General features: G+C 36.3%; 1 protein-coding gene across 4 annotated transcripts in view; it reads left to right on the plus strand.

Annotated features, from left to right (window-relative positions):
- The window catches only part of LOC127153357 (E3 ubiquitin-protein ligase RNF123), a 149753-nt gene that overhangs the window by 56558 nt on the left and 76247 nt on the right, over positions 1 to 16948 (plus strand). For 3 of the 4 annotated variants that reach the window (XM_051094397.1, XM_051094398.1, XM_051094400.1), the window contains exons 32-35: positions 2630 to 2769; positions 6696 to 6884; positions 11688 to 11763; positions 14390 to 14474. In XM_051094397.1, coding sequence (XP_050950354.1) covers positions 2630 to 2769; positions 6696 to 6884; positions 11688 to 11763; positions 14390 to 14474 — 490 coding nt within the window. Of the gene's footprint in view, positions 1 to 2629; positions 2770 to 6695; positions 6885 to 11687; positions 11764 to 14389; positions 14475 to 14675; positions 15434 to 16948 lie in introns of those variants that run through there. The other variant, XM_051094399.1, reaches the window with a different exon arrangement.

The following is a 16948-nucleotide window of genomic DNA, read 5'->3' on the forward strand; positions in this document are numbered from 1 at the left end:
GTGTTCAGATCTGATTGTTTCCCCTCTCGTACATCCATGCCGGTCTGGTCTTTGGCATTTCATCTCATTATTGAGTAATTAGGGATGTGGGATCAATGGAAAATATGGATTTTTTATGGAAACATGGGTTTTAAGTATTCTTATAGGATCCAAGAGTTATGTTACATCTAGACGGACAGGCTTTTTGTAATACTGATTGTGTCTTCACTCACATCAACGCTGCCCAGACTCTTCAGTCCCCTCTTCTCTGAGAAAAGCTCTGTCGTGATCCCTGTTGGGCAGCGATGATAAGGAATATCTCAAGTTATACTGCCTCATCACTACTGCCTTTAAATGCAGAGCATGCTTCTTCACGAGAGACCAGTCTCTTCCCCAGTGCATGCACAGTGGTTTCCCCGTAGGTCAGGGATCCTCAAATCTGGCCCACAAGATCCACCTTCTTGCAAGAATCCCATGGCACCAAAAGTAGAGTCGCCTTACTTTCCAAGGCAAAGGTACATGTTGCAACTGGTCATCCGAGTGGACGGCCCCTCAAGAGCCTGATCTTTTCAGTGCATGCACAATGGTTTCCCTGTAGGTCGAGGAAAGGGGCAATCCCTTGGCGTCGAAAGTAGAGTTGCCCTTACCCACCTCTTTCCAAGGCAAAGGTACATGTCGCAACTGGCCAAACGAGAGGTCTACGGTGTGATGAGGTGTAGCTTAAGTTAAAATTGCCTTGAAGTTAAACTACCGCCTTTATATGGAGAGCATGCTACCCTTCAAGAGCCCTATCTTTTGCTCAGTGCATGCACAATGGTTTAACTGTAAGTCCAGGAAAGGCACAATCCCATGGTGCCAAGAGTAGAGTCTTCTTACCCACTTTCCAAGTCAAAAGTACATTTCACAACTGGCCAACCGAGAAGCCTGCAGTGTGATGAGGTGTAGCTGAAGTTAATATTTACTTGTCACTGCCACCTTTAAATGCAGAGCACATTACCCTTTAAGAGCCAGATCTTTTGCCCAGTGCATGCACAGTGGTTTCCCCGTAGGTCCAGGAAGGTAGTGGGAAGGGAATTCCTTGACACCAGAAATAGAGCCGCCTCACGTGTTTTCTGAGACACAGCTATGCTTAGACTGACCAAAAAGAAGGCCGTCTGATGAGGTGTAGCTGACGTTTGTCTTATCTTGTCACTGCCGCCTTTAAATGCAGAAGAGCCTGATCTTTTGCCCAGTGCATGCACAATGGTTTCCCCGTAGGTCCAGGAAAGGAATGATCACATGGTGCTAAAAGTAGAGTCGCCTAACCCACTTTCCAAGTCAAAGGTACATTTCACAACTGGCCAATCGAGAGGCCTGCCGTGTGATGAGACGTAGATTAAGTTAATATTGTCTTGTCACTGCCGCCTTTAAATGCAAAGCACACCATTCCTCAAGAGTCTGATCTTTTCCCCAGTGCATGCACAATGGTTTCCCCAAAGGTCCAGGAAGGCAGCGGGAAGGAAATTCCTCAATACCAGAAATAGAGTCACCTTGCATGTTTTCTGGGACACAGCTACGCTTTGACCGACCAAGAAGAAGGCTGTCTGATGAGGTGCAGCTGAAGTTGTATCACTGTTTCTTTTAAATGCAGAGCGTGCCTTTCCTCAAGTGACTGATCTCAACTGTACACAAGAGTGTCCCAATAGATTCAAGAAGGGAGTAGGCAAGGAAATCCCAAACTACAAGAGGTAGAGTTGCTGCACATTTTGCAGCCGACTGACTGACTCACTTTGCAGTGGTCCCAGGGAAGCCACGTTGTCACACTGTCAGAAGAAATGTGCAAAAAATTGTACCTTGTACCTAAAATACCTTGTCACTGGGGTAGAAGCCCCAGGTACACCTTGTACCTCTGTCTTATTTATGGATGCATGTGTAAGGTACAAAGGAGTACCCTTGAGGGTACTGCCCCAGTGACGTGCAGAGATTTATTCTTAGGATGCACGAAAGCCACAAGCTTGCGAGTCCCAGACTTGATGAGGAGAGTCTGTAGGTCAATGAACTTGGCCCCTGCCTGAACCTTTCTTAAAAACTCCAGACTTTCACAGTCCAGTTACAGCGAGAACACTTACTAAATATTTTCAGTTCAACCTCATTCTCCCATGGACACTTAATTCCCCCTTTTTTGATATTCCAAAATTATTTCAAATAAACGCTTCAGACTTCTTGATCAATCTTTGCTCACCTTGCCACATTATGTAAGTGATGTTAGTGTAGTGAAATTACTAAAAATCACACTTAGAGCACTGCATATCCTAAACTATAAAAAAAAAAAAGTTGATCATTGTGGGTATGTTAGCTGGTGCACAGTTAATCTTATTCATAGACAGAAAGGCATGACTGGCAACCGGGGAAAATAGGGGACAGAGTGCATAGGTCCCACAGGCTGAGAATGGCCCGACTGAGGGCCTTCCACCACTGAATGAGACTTTGTGAGGGCCCCATAGCAAATTTTGTGCATTGGGCAGTGAATCCCTAGTGACTCAACTGCCTAAATTATTTGTGAAGTGACTGTTCATAGTTTGCATTTTGTAGTTATTGTGATACTTGGGATTTAAAAAATGATGTTAGACAGTCATACTGATTGAATGTGCATTTCTCTGATTGGCTACAGAGCCCTGTCCGTCACTTCTGCTGCAGAGACACATGGCTGAACTCCTTAGTCAAGACAAAGACATGGCTGCCAGTTTCCTCAACAGCGTCTTAAACCAGCTCAACTGGGCCTTCTCCGAATTCATCGGCATGATACAGGAGGTAAGAAACTCACAGAAACAAACAGAGCAATCAATGTTTTGAGAACACACCACAGTGCTAGGGTATTTTTTTTTTTTTACTTTAATCAAAAAGTTAAATAAAACTCTACTTGTTTAAATCTGTAGGAGATTGTTTCTTTCCACCCCACTTAGTCCTGTAATACTGTAGCTTTCTGCTAACTCAATCAGAGCCTGTAAATTATTCACAATGACAATGTAATCATGACTGCCACTTGATATTTGAACTGAATTACCATCATCTTGCATTTTCAGTGTAAAACGAATCTTTTTTAACGAAGCTCAAGTTACTTGGTCTGTGAAATATTCATTAGATGTGTTTGATTGTGTCGTTACGAAGTGCCTAATAACAAGAGTTCTTCAATTTTTGAGGAAAACAGGAGTGGGACTTGGCCATTCAAATGTCAGTGCCACAATGCTAGTGTGTTGCTAATGTGTTTTGACTGTTCGCTATGGTGTTTTTAGGCACTTTTTGGGTGTTCTGGGTGGCTGAGTGGTTGTTAGAACTTTGTAGATGGTTCCAAGGTGATTCTAGAGTAGATTCTGACTGGCTGGTGGTGTTTTGATTGCTGGTGCAATTTCTTTAATGTTTAATGGTTGTTAGAGTGTCATTAGATAAGTAAATGTCATACACTTAGAGTGATAGGTTGCCTTTCTTCAAGCCACATGATTTTTTTAAAGTCACAATTTGCACAATTTATGTATAACGAAAGCCTGAAACCCTATGTGACGTAAAACACTATTCTTTTTGCTGCCTTGCAAGCACTGGTATTTCCTTCAGGAAATGCAAATGTAGTTTACCTTGCGCTCAATTCCCCCTCGTTAACAACTTCATTCAGCTGCAGACTAATTTGATAATTTGGACACCATGGAAACAACCTTTTGGGAAGAGTAGCGCGCCAGCCCCTCCCGTGGTAGGGTCATTACTAAACGCAGGCTTTGGAGTCTCGGGGGAAGATACAGAAGAAAGCAAAACCTCCCTGATCTATAATGGCGGGGAATTAAACCTCAGACGTAAAAGCACTTTCTCACCAGGCTTTCTCCTCTACTCTTAAATCAGTGTCTTTCAGGAGAGCTGTAGTTCTGAAATTCTGCTTATTGCAGATTGGACTTTGATTCGTATGCTATTTTGCCCGGAGGTTGGCTGGCTCTTAGGAGTGCCTTTCATCTGCGATGATCCACGAATTAGGAGGCAGCAGTCTCCAGGGGAGTTTGTGATGTGTTTACGGCCTCAGTTTCAGTGAGCGCTAAATTGAAATGAAGGGTAGATGTAGAAAAGACTCTGATGAGAATGTCTAAGCATCAGGGCTCTAAGTACAAGTGCACTAAATACAATAGACTGTAAGTGCACTAAATATAAAAGTTTTATGCCTAAAGAAATAAAAGGTACAGTGTTTGGGTTTCTTATAAAAAAAACACCAAAAACACACTAGGTGCTTTAGAGTTTTTTGAAAGGCTTTGCTATGCAATTGCTAAGTTGTTCTGAGTGGTCGTTATTAAGGTGTTGCTATGTGGTTGCTGAATGTTTGCAGGGAGGTTGCTGGGGTGTTTCTGTGGTTGTAGGGGTTTACCCTGGGTGTTGCTATGTGGGTACAGTGTGGTTAAAGGATGATTTCAGGGAGATTTCAGGGAGCTGGGGTGTTGTTGTGTGGTTGCCGGGTAGTTCTTGGGGTGTTCCAATGTGGTAACAGGGAGGTTGCTGGAGCGTTTGAAAGCCTTGTGTGTCAGTGGATCCGTCTATGTGCAGATGTATTAGGGATCTGCTGACACACGCTTTTCAAACGCTCCTGTTGTGTTTATGTGTGAGCGCTCGGTGAGGAGCGTGCTTATCATTATAGCAAATCACAGTCATGTCTGTTGAGTGCATGAACACTATGGCCAATCAGTGATGTTTAAAAATCGTCTCAACAGTGCTCAAATGTGAGCGGGAAATGGACGTTTTTTTTTTTATTTCACTACCGAAAGTACCGAACCCAGTACCTTTTGACAACTTTCTTGACAAAGTTACTATGTGGCTGCAGTGTGGTCGGAGGGTGATTTCAGGGAGTTTTCTTAGTGGTTGCTGGGACATTGCTACGTTGTTACAGTGTTTTTGTTGGGTTGTTGCTATATGTTAGTATGGAGGTTGTTGGGAGGTTACTGTGTGTTTTCACGGTGGTTGCTGGGATGTTGCTATATGGTTGCAGGGTGATTGGGGGTTACTGTGTGGTTGTAGGGAGCTGCTAAAGGGAACACTATGTGGCTGCAGGCTGTTTGCTTGAGTGTTACTGTGTGGTAGCGGGGAGGTTGTTAGGGGGGTTACTGTGTGGTTGCTGTGTGGTTGCTGGGGCATTGCTAAGTGGTTGCAGATGGGTTCCTGGGGTGTTGCTATGTGGCTGCAGTGTGGTTACAGGAGGATTTCGGGTGGTTTTCACAGTGCTTGCTGGGTGGTTCTGGGGGGGTGGGGTTGCTGTGTGGTTGTAGGGGTGTTGCTATGTGGTAGCAGAGAGGTTGTTGAGGGGGCTACTATGTGTTTTCACAGTGGTTGCTGGGGTGTTGCTATTGTTGTAGTGTGGTTGAAGGTGGGGGGTGGGGAGTTACTGTGTGGTTAAAGGGGGGTTGCTGGGGTGTTGCTATGTGGCTGCAGGGTGTTTTTTGGGATGTTGCTATGGTTGTTAGAGTTGGTTCATGGGGGTTACTGTGTGGTGGCAGGGAGGTTGCTGGGGTGTTGCTATGTGGTTGCAGGGTGATTGCTTTGGTGTTGCTGTGGCTGCAGTGTGGTTGGAGGGTGATTTCAGGGAGTTTTCTTAGTGGTTGCAGGGGTGTTGCTATATGGTAACATGGAGGTTGTTACTGTGTGTTTTCACAGTGGTTGCAGGGGTGTTGCTATATGGCTGCAGTGTGGTTGCAGGGTGATTGCTGTGGTGTTGCTATGTGGCTGCAGTGTGGAAGGTGATTTCAGGGAGTATTCACAGTGGTTGCTGAGGTGTTGCTATGTGGTTGCAGTGTAGTTCTTGGGGTGTATAAATGTGGTAACAGGGAGGTTGTTGGGGTGTTCCTATGTGGTTGCAGTGGGCTTGATATGTGGTAGCAGTAGGGATGTAACGATTCAATCAAATCACAATGCGATACAATTCACAATACTGATTTCATGATAAAATCTTCTTCTTTTTTTTACAAAATATTTAAGGCAAATTATAGCCTAAATGAAAAGTTGTCCCTTTATTTCTTAGACAAAATGCTGCATATTTCTTTGTGAAACTGAAATATGTCAAATAACAAAACTAAACTGAAATGTTAAAACATAATACAAATGAAAGAAATCTCTTCATCTAAATAAACTCAGGCTGTGCCTGTGCTCTTTCCATTTAAAATTACACAACCACTGCATTTTAATCACGATCCAAACAAAGATGTTGTGCATATGCCACATGAGCAGTTCTTGATTTGAATCAGATTGTATAATTTCAAAATCTGAAGCAAAAACAGAATGGTCTGACTTTAGCTGTGTGAAAGTATACTACATAAAACATGTCCAAATGAAACAGCAGATGGGCTGCATGAGAACATAAATTCATTCTTTGACAACAGGTGGTGCTTATTGTAGAGCTGCAACAAAGAAGTGCCGCACTTATTTCAACATCGATTAGTTCAACATCAACTGACGTAAATTGCTACATATTTTTATTATTGATTTTTGCAGGGTTGTGGTTGCAGGGTGGTTGCTGGGGTATTCTGGGTCCTTTGCCTAATTGATAAAAGCCCACAGTCTTACCTTCCATTTATTGCTGTTACTTTTAATATGTTGACTGTCATTGGATTTTATTTCATCTCATTCCATGCAGCAAAACATACAGTCCCGTTTCAGCAGTCTCATAACATCTCATTTGACCTCCTTGTGTCTTCATGTCTTCATTTATTTCCTGTCAGATCCAACAGGCAGCAGAGCGGCCTGAGAGGAATTTCGTGGACACGCGGCAGTTAAAGGTGTGCGCGACTTGTTTTGACCTTTCTGTCAGTCTGTTACGAGTCCTGGAGATGACCATCACTCTAGTGCCGGAAATATTCTTGGACTGGACCCGCCCCTCCGCCGAGCTGCTGCTACGCCGATTGGCTCAGGTGAGTGTGATTGACAGCTGGGATGTGTTCTGTAAATGTTGTTCTAATGTTAAAGCAACACTGAAAACTTGCAAGTGCAGAGTGAATAAAATGAAATTTATTTTATGTTCACCATTAACATTTTTCTAAAGCAGTTTCATGCAGAACTCTGAGTTAATGATCCTGTTGGAAGCAATTTGCTATTAAACATTTCTGTTTACTTTCTCAGACTCTTGCAGGGCAATGACTTTTTCAAAACCTAAATTATTAACAACACTGAGAAAATTTATGAACCTGCATCTAAAGAGGGTCATAACATGAAGGGGGAAAAAATATATATTTTCATCTTTTGAAATAAGAGGTCAGTGTAGTATGTAGACATCTAACTAGACTAGTCTACTCTCTTTTAAATAAATGTTTAACATTTTTAAAATAAATTTGTTTAATAAATCAAAGCTACAGTTGGGATTTTTTTTTTTTTTTTTTTTTAACCATTTTTGCATTGTACCAGATTTGCATTTATTCTTTTAGTGAATTGGGTGCTTTAGATGCAGACATCATGTGGAAAAACAAGACTATCAATGGATGCAATTTGCACTTTGTGAATCCCCCTCAAAAAGTTATTAAATTGCCAATTTAAAGCATAAAGTATCACAGCTCAGTGGCGTAAAGAATCTGTATTGGATGGAAGCTAATGGTCAGGGTTTATTGATCCATAAATGAAGTCATTTTGTCAAACCATAAAAGATCTTACAAGGGTGATGGAGGGGAGGGTAGTCATTATTAGGAAAAGGATGAAAGCTATTTGATGCTTTTCACCTTTATGGGATTTTTTTGTGTGTGTGTCTTTTTTGTTTTAAATGAGTGTTTGCCTATGGATAATATATGTGGTGCTTTCCACAAATAGGGTACACTTTAGTCTCCTAGCATGTACAACTGACAGAGAAAAAAAACAAAAACATAAATAATCTTAAATAAATCGTATGTATGTGCTTGCTCAACTGTTCAACCCTATTTAAGTTAAAAAAAATAAAAAAATAAATTATCTTTAATTTATATGACAATCTAAGTTAGTCAATAGTTAAAGCTAGCCCCTAGTGACTATTGTTTTTAACAATATTGTTTAATTTAATATTGTAATTTAAAATCTTCAACATAAAAAAAGTGATATAGGTATGTAAAATAGATTCACTATTGTTTATTTTACTGCTTTCTGTTTAGAAATTCAGAAATAACAGAAATCAGGGTTTTAATCTGTATTTACTCATGTCCAAAAAAATGGTAACAGGGTTGAAACAAGTGCAAACATCATATACATGTAAAAAAAACAAGGTGATTTGCTGCACTGTGGGCACATCTGTGCCTCAGAGTTCGGTCTATGCAGTCAGTTACGTGTCTGCTCTAAGACTGAACAATAGCGATGCATCATCCTCGTCGGAACTGATGGACCCCCAAGAGACTGCTCAGAAATAATGAAATCGCAAAAATCAGGGTTTTAAACTGTATTTATTATTTATTATAACTTATTTGTAAGTTGGTAACAGTTAAAATTAATTGCATCATATAAATGTAAAAAAGACAAGTAATATAGATTTGTAAAAGTGTTTTTTTTTTTTTTTTTTGACAGTTCAATTTAGGCAAAATCTGCAGTTTTTACAACCCTGTTGCCCATTCTAATGTAGTGCTTTAAAAAAAATGATCTATTTATTTATTTTTTAATTATTATTTTGTTTTGTTGTGTATTTAATGCTCACTGCTTAGAAATGATGGAATCAAAATAGAAATCAGGGTTTTAAAATGCAAATCCAAACATCATATAAATATCAAAAAGACAAGGTAATTTAAGTTTGTAGTTTGTAGAGTGTTTTGTTTTGACAGTTCAATTTAGGCAAAATCTGCAGGTTTTTCAGTGTTGTTGCTCATTCTTATGTAGTGTTTTTTTAATTTAATATTTGTTTATTTTATTTTGAGGTATAGTTAATGCTTACCTCTCATAGTTAATGAAATCACAAAAATCAGGGTTTTAAACTGTATTTACTCATGTCCAAAAGTTGGTAACAGTGTTGAAAAAATTACAAACATTGTATAAATGTAAAAAAGACAAGGTTATGTGGGTTTGTAAAATAGTGTTTTCTTTTGACAGTTCAATTTAGGCAAAGTCTGCATTTTTTTTCAACCCTGTTGCCCATTCTAACGTAGTGCTTTTTTTTTTGTTTTGTTTTGTTTTTGTTTTGATGTGTATTTAATGCTTACTGCTTAGAAATGATGGAATCCAAATAGAAATCAGGGTTTTAAAATGTATTTACTGCTGTCCAAAACTTGGTAACTGGTTTGGAAGAAAGAAAAAAAATACACAAACATCATATAAATATCAAAGACAAGGTGGTTTAAGTTTGTAAAATAGTTTTGTTTTGGCAGTTCAATTTAGGCAAAAGCTGCAGGTTTTTCAGTACTGTTGCTCATTCTTATGTAGTATCTTTTTTTAAATATTTGTTTATTTTATATTGATGTATATTTAATGCTTACCTCTTATAAATCTAAAAAAATCAGGATTTTAAACTGTATTTACTCATGTCCAAAAGTTGGTAACAGGGCTGAAACAATTGCAGACATTATACAGTATAAATGTGAAAAAAGACAAGGTGATTTAGGTTTGTAAAATAGTGTTTTGTTTTTAGTTCAATTTAGGTTTTTCAACACTGTTACCCATTCTTATGTATTTTTTTTTTTTTTTTTTTTTTTGATTTAATATTCATTTTATTTTAATGTGTATTTCATTCTTACTGCTTAGAAATAATGAAACTACAAAACTCAGGGTTTTAAAATGTATTTATTAATGTCCACAAGTTGGTAACAGGGTTGAAAAAATTGCAAACATAATATAAATTAAAAAAAGACGATTCATACAGTTTGTAAAATTGTGTTGTTTTGACAGTTCTATTCAGGCAACCCTGTTACCCATTCTTTTGCAGCTTTCTTTGTTTGATTTAATATTATAAACTATAGATTAATGTCCAAAAGTTGGTAACAGTGTTGAAAAAATGTGCAAACCATATAAAAGAAGAATGCATATCATATTTAATTACTTTTATTAATATTCTTTACATCCAAGGTTAATCATCATTTAACATTGTACTATTTTCAGAAGGTTACGTACCTCCTTTTTAATATTCAGATGCTATTTTGCACTCTATTCATGGACGTGGCATGCAAATGAGGAGCGAATAGGCTACTGCATGTTTTCAAGGCCTCAATTACGGAGGAGAAGGCTTTGAAAATGTTTTCTGGTGGGTTTTTCTCACAGTGCTTACGTGGGCTCTATTCCCAGCGGAGCGTCCATTCACCTGCGGCTTGTAATCAGGCTTTAACTGAAACACACCTGTGAGCACAGCAGGCATCCACATGTCCTTGAGGAGCCGAACCCCCAGCTCAAGCATACTTATCCATTTACATTTTTTCCTGTCCCTGAAGGATTTATCCTATTTTTGAATACAATTACATGCAATGCGCTGTAGTAAACGTCAATAATTGGCACCTGGCAGCTTGCTACCTCTGAATTAAATTCTCGGGTGCGTGATGCTGAGTCCAAGTGGCGTGCTAAAGGAGCGAAAGGAATAATTATTGCGGTCTAGCCACTTTGATTTTTGACCAGATGTGTTTGATTTGCTCACTGAAACCCTTTCAGACTGGAGCAGGTGACATCTGTTCATGTTAAAACGGTAGTTCACCCCTAAAAAAAAAAAAAAAAGAAACCATTTACCCTATGTCTTACCTATATGCATTTTTTTTTAATCTATAGTTTGATTTTTAAGTCTTTTTATGCTATACAGAAAGTCATTGGTGTCTAATTTTTGTTATTTTGGACCCCATTTGACTTTTAATATATAGGCAATTTTAATAATATTTTTTATTATGTTCTGGTTTTGTTTTGCTTTGAAATATAGTGTTGTGGTTTTTTTTGTTTTTGCCTTTTTTTCCCTTTTTTTGTTTGTTTCATTGTTTGTTTGATTTATGTTGTTTTTGGCTTGCTTTTCTTTGTTTTGTGTTTTTGTTTATTTATAATGTAGTGTTATGTTTTTGTTCTGCTTAGTTTGTTTTTGTTTTGTTTGTAATTTGTTTTACTTTTATTTTGTTTTTACCTTTTTTTTTCCTTTGTTTTTTTGTTTGTAATATAGTATTATATTTTTGATTTGTTTTTTTTTGTTTTGTGCTTTTGTTTTGTTTATTTATAATATAGTGTTATGTTTTTGTTTTATGTTTTTGATTTGTTTTTGTTCTGCTTAGTTTTGTTTTTGTTTTGTTTGTAATTTGTTTTACTTTTACTTTTTTGTTTTTGCCTTTTTCCCCTTTTCTTTTGTTTGTAATATAGTATTATATTTTTGATTTGTTTTTTTGTGCTTTTGTTTAGCTTTGTTTTGTTTTGTTTTTATAATATAGTGTTATGTTTTTGTTTTATGTTGTTTATGATTTGTTTTTGTTCTGCTTAGTTTTGTTTTGTTTGTAATTTGTTTTACTTTTTTACTTTTATTTTGTTTTTGCCTTTTTTCCTTTATTTTTTTGTTTTGTTTCTTTGTTTGTAATTTAGTATTATATTTTTGATTCATGTTTTTTTGTGTGTGTGCTTTTGTTTTGCTTTATTTTGTTTGTTTGTAATATAATGTTATGTTTTTGGTTTCTGTTTTGTTTTGCTTTGCTTTGTTATTCTTTCCTCTAGTTTTTAGGTAAACATTTCCTCTAGTTAGGAGAACTTTGTGTCTGTTTATTTATTATTTTTTAAATTAAGTTTTGGCTTGACAACATTAACAGTTAGTTGTCTTTCTGCAGCTCCTGAACCAGGTGTTAAATCGAGTCACGGCAGAAAGAAACCTCTTTGACAGGGTGGTCAACCTGCGCCTCCCAGGTAATTCTCACCAATTTCCTTCTTATGTAAAAATAATCTTAAATGAATGCAAATAGATGCATTGAACATGAGCTGCATGCTTTAGTACACAATTGAAGATGGACTCGAATGCAATTATATTTCTGAAACACTTAGTGTGCTGTGCTGAATTTAAACCTCTCAGGTATTTCGGTTCGTCCTTGATCGCTTCCCCCGCGAGCTGAAATATGGTTTGTTGTAACCTAACATTCGACTTTTCAAATGTTCCTTTTATAGCACCTTGTTTCAAGTCCCAGAACAAATAAAAAGTAATTTGATATGCATTTTGAGACGTTCTTGACATCACCTCTAAAACCCTTTTGGAAGTTTGGAAAGTCAGCCTGTACACTCAAGGGAATGATATGAGAAGAATAGGGCAAGAGATTACACGGTGAGTTAGGGTGAAAACATAATCTAATTCAGGAGGATACCGAGACTGTCATCAAGCCAATTTTTCAGCCTTGACACTGCAGATTTATAAAGAATGAGGTTGGGTCATGTTGTTAGCCTGAACTTCACCCCTAAAGGGGCACACAGAAAAGCCTGGCTTTCAATGCATTTTAAACTTGTTATTAGATGGCATATTGTGACCCAGGTCTCTTTGGTCTCAGATTCTGTGACCTTCAATTCCACTCAAGTGCTGTTTAGTGGCTTTAGTAGATTTAGTTTATTCATCGCTTGATGAGTTCTCCACCCGTATTCATTTTTTTTTTTTTTCCATTTTTGGGGGTATTTGATGGTCCATCAGTGAAATTCAGAGAAAATGTGGTATGAAAGCATTAAGGTGTCCTTGGGGAAAAAAAAAAAAAAAGTCAAACAAAATGGCATTAGGCAAACTCCGTCTCTTTCCAGCAAGATTGATGCCTACACTCCATTGACCTGTGCTTCAGAAAATTGCTTTGCAAAAAGAGAATGATCTAAATCTGAAATTACTTTAAATAGGCTTTTTTTGGGAGAGTAATTTTCTTCAATAACAAAATGACGTCATGCAGATCTTTAATTTACTTACTTATTTACTTAATCCACCAAAAACAGTTTTTGTTTATACCATTGCATAAATTTGTCAGATATAATTGTTTGTTATATATGTGATAATAATAAGAAGAAGAATAGTAGTAGTAGTAATAATAGTTATGCAAAATTAGCTAGCCCCTACTTTCTTTGTTTTTAGATGAAATCTGCAGTTTTTGCAACCCTGTTATCCATTCTGGCATAGTGTTTTTCTTCTTCTTCTTCTTTTTCTTTCTTCTTCTTCTTCTTCTTCTTATAAATTTAATTTTTAAATTAAATAAAAAAGTTACATAAGAATGGTAACTGGGTTGAAAAAGGGTGTTTTTTTAATTCTAGATGTGATGTAATATGGTAACGTAATAGTTGTTTTGTAATGTAATGTAATAATCTTGAATGTAAAAAGACAAATGATATTGGTATGTAAAACAGGCAAAATCTGCAGTTTTTGCAATCCTCAAACTCATCAGGGTTGAGCAAGCATTAAATACAGTATACATAAATAATAAACAAATATTAAATCAAATAAGAAAAGTGCTACATAAGACTGGGTAACAGGGTTGAAAAAAAATTATATTAATATTAATATTGTAGTGCAATATTTAAAATGTAAAAATACAAGTAGTAATGGTATGTAAAATAGACAGAATATGCAGTTTTTGCAACTCTGTTACCCCCAACCCAAAATTAGATTTTATGCTGTTTAATTTATTTTTTTTCATGTATATTAAATGCTTACTACTCAGAAATAAGAAGTCCAGAAGTTTGGTAACAGGGTTGAAAAAATGGTAAACATTTTGTAAAACAGTGTTTTATTTTAACAGTTCAGTTTAGGCAAAATCTGCTGTTTTTTTTTTTTTTAATCCTATTACCTATTCTCATGTAGTGTTTTTTATATTTAATATTTGTTTTATTTTTATGTATATTTAATGCTTACTCAACCCTGTTGAATGCACAATATACTGTATTAAAATTAAGACATTTTCCTTATTGATTTTTTTTACATGTTTGAACTCAAAAGTTTGGTAACAGGGTTGAAAAAAATATATATAGCATTTTCATTTGTAAAACAGTGCTTTGTTTTGACAGTTCAGTTTAGGCAAAATCTGCAGTTTTTTTTCAACCCTGTTACCCATTCTTACATAGCATTTTTTTAAAAATATATATATATGTATTTTGATGTATATTTAATGCTCACTCAACTTTGTTGAGTGCACAATATATTGTATTAAAATGAATTTTCCATGTTGATTTTGTGCAAGTTTTACCTGTTTTTGAATTCTGCATGACATTTGTGTTGTTTTATGGTTATATTTTATGGATAAACATATGAAATATTGTAATAAAAATGTGTTATTTACTTTTTATTAGGTAAAGTGTGTATTACACACCTCTAAAAAAAATAGGAATTGCAAAGATAATGATCAAATTTTTCAAACAGAATGATTAAATAATCACAGTAGCTGTATGTTAAGACGAACAGTTTTTTACCAATATAATTTTATGTACTTGACAGAAATATATCTGCAATCACAGTAACTGCGCAGCAAAAAGTCATTATCTAAACCACTAATAAAAACATGTTTTATTTTGTTCATAGGCCTGGAGAGTGTTGATCACTACCCCATCCTAGTGGCTGTTACAGGGATATTGGTGCGCATTCTGGTCGACTCTGATAAACAGGGGTGAGTTTATGGCTTTGTGTTTCATTATTCCCCCCTCTGTATAATGGGATTTCCACATTTATTCGTGTTGTCGGGTTGAATTACTGATGTACACTAAGAAAATGTGCATTAAGGTAATATATGGTCACACCACCCATCCCTTGGCTATGGTTTACACAAACTAAGCTTGTGTTTTATTTGATTCTGTCTGGATCCGGTCAGCGGGACTCCATGCCTTGTGTTTCTGGTTCAAGAGGCGTTTTCCTTTTCAAAGAGCTCATTTGTTCTGAGGAAATGGGCACACGGCGGAGGTTTGCGTGTGTTGGCATGAGTGCCGTGTGACTTTGGTCTGAGCTCCAGGAGCAATCGACAGTTAATTGCATGCTCTGCTGCCCGAGGGGAGTCTGACAGCCGCCGCGTCCCTGTTGTGTGTCTGTGGGCTGAGAAGAGGGTCAGAGCAACAGGATTCAGGACAGAACCTGTCCTGTGGGGAGGTGAAATCTAATAATGAGCTCCTATTGAAAGGAATGAGACTTCTGAGAGAGCAAAGAAAGGACAAACGGGGTCTCCAATTCATCACAATCACGCCGGCTCTCAGGAGTTTTTTGGTGGCATTTGAAATGTTTTCTATCATAAGCTGAAGCTTTGTGGCAGTTTTGTTCTTTTTGTTGTATAAGTCTGAAGCTAAATAGCAAAATATTTACAATCAAAATGTGCACTATTGTACAAAATTTGGAATACTTTTAAATACTAAATAAATAATTTTAATCAGCAAGGACACATTAAATTGATCAAAAGAGACAGTAAAGACATCAGTAAAGACACAAGATTCTAACATTAAATAAATGCTGCATAAGCCCTTTAATCAAAGAATATGAATATGAAGCAGCTTTTTAACATGCATAATCAGCACATTAAAATGATTTCTGAAGGATCATGTGACACTGAAGACTGGAGTAATGATGCTGAAAATTCAGCTGTGATTCACAGGAATAAATTACATTTTACAATATATTCAAATAGAAAATAGTTGTAATTGATATAATAATTTCAAAATATTATATATTAAATTTATATTAAATTTGTTTTGTTTTGTAACAATGTTGGAAGGTTGAAGACTGAAGTACCAGCTGCTGAAAATTCAGCTTTGCCATCACATCACTTAAAATATATTACAACAGAAAATGGCTATTGCTATTTTAATTTGTAATAATATTTTACAGTATTACTGTTTTACTGTATTCCTAATCAAATAAATTAATCCGACGCAACCAAAATTTCACTACTCTTATTATTCTTATACTGGCCTTGTTAAATTGAATATTTACATAACTGGTAAATAATAATAAATAAATATATAAATAAATAAATAAATAGTAACTCAATCAATCAATGATTAAATTAATGAATGAATGAAACATTTTTGTTTTTTGATTAAACAAAAATATTATGCATTATAAAGCACAAGAATACTGACTCTTCAACTCCGTAACATTCAGTTTCAAAACATTTTGAATGTAACAGGGTTGACAAAAAACCTGTTTAGGGAATAAACCTGATTGGGGGAAAAAAAATTATTAATAATTTTCCTCAGTTATAATATGTGATTTACTTCATGGCACACAAAAGTGCATGATAGTGACAAAATATATTTAGTTATTTTTCCAAATTAAATTCCATATATACTGTAACAGGGTTGAAATAATGTATTACTGTAGATTTAGTATTAGTGATAATAAATAATTATTAAATGCTAATAACTGTTTTGTAAAACTGGTGATATTTGTTTAAAAACCTATATTTGTTGATGACAAATTAAGTGTCTATGGCTCTTGTAACTTGGGCCTGAGATGGGAGAATATGGATTAAAAAAATAAAAGAATTTCAATAAAATAAAATGTATGAATTACCTCTAGGAATTGGCAGTTTTTCCTGAAAATGAGCAATATACTTTTTCATTGCTAGTAAAAAGTGTAGTGAATGTCTGCATCATGAAAAATTGAAATCGTCAGGCATAACAAGGATCATGACTGGCCTTCAAGGACACTTCTGAGGATATTTAAAAGGATATTCCTGCATGTTCCTGGAATCTGTTGAGCTGTCAGTAGATATGGACAGTGGACAGGCTTTAATGCCATCGCTCTTGAACTCTCCAAACCTGTGATCAGTGCTGATTCTCAGAATAGTGCTAAACCTGCTTTGAACTTCCAAAACCCACGATGAGTTCAGAAACGCGTCTCTGGAAGAATAATGAATGATTCCGAGGTTTGATTCCTGGAAAACCCTGAAAGATGTCTCTCGATCGTCAGAGGTTTGTGAATTAGTGCGAACGTTGAGCAGATGCTTAACACTTCACAGGCTGTGGAGTGTAGAAGCGTCCGGTTAATGTGTGTGAATCCAAAATGAATCAATGCTTTAGAGATAACAACAGTGCAGACAGATACATCTCAGATAAATCACACGGAATTTGGTTTCCGACAGTAAACGTCAAACTG

Source organism: Labeo rohita, chromosome 22 (genome assembly GCF_022985175.1).
Source record: "Labeo rohita strain BAU-BD-2019 chromosome 22, IGBB_LRoh.1.0, whole genome shotgun sequence".
NCBI lineage: Eukaryota > Metazoa > Chordata > Actinopteri > Cypriniformes > Cyprinidae > Labeo > Labeo rohita.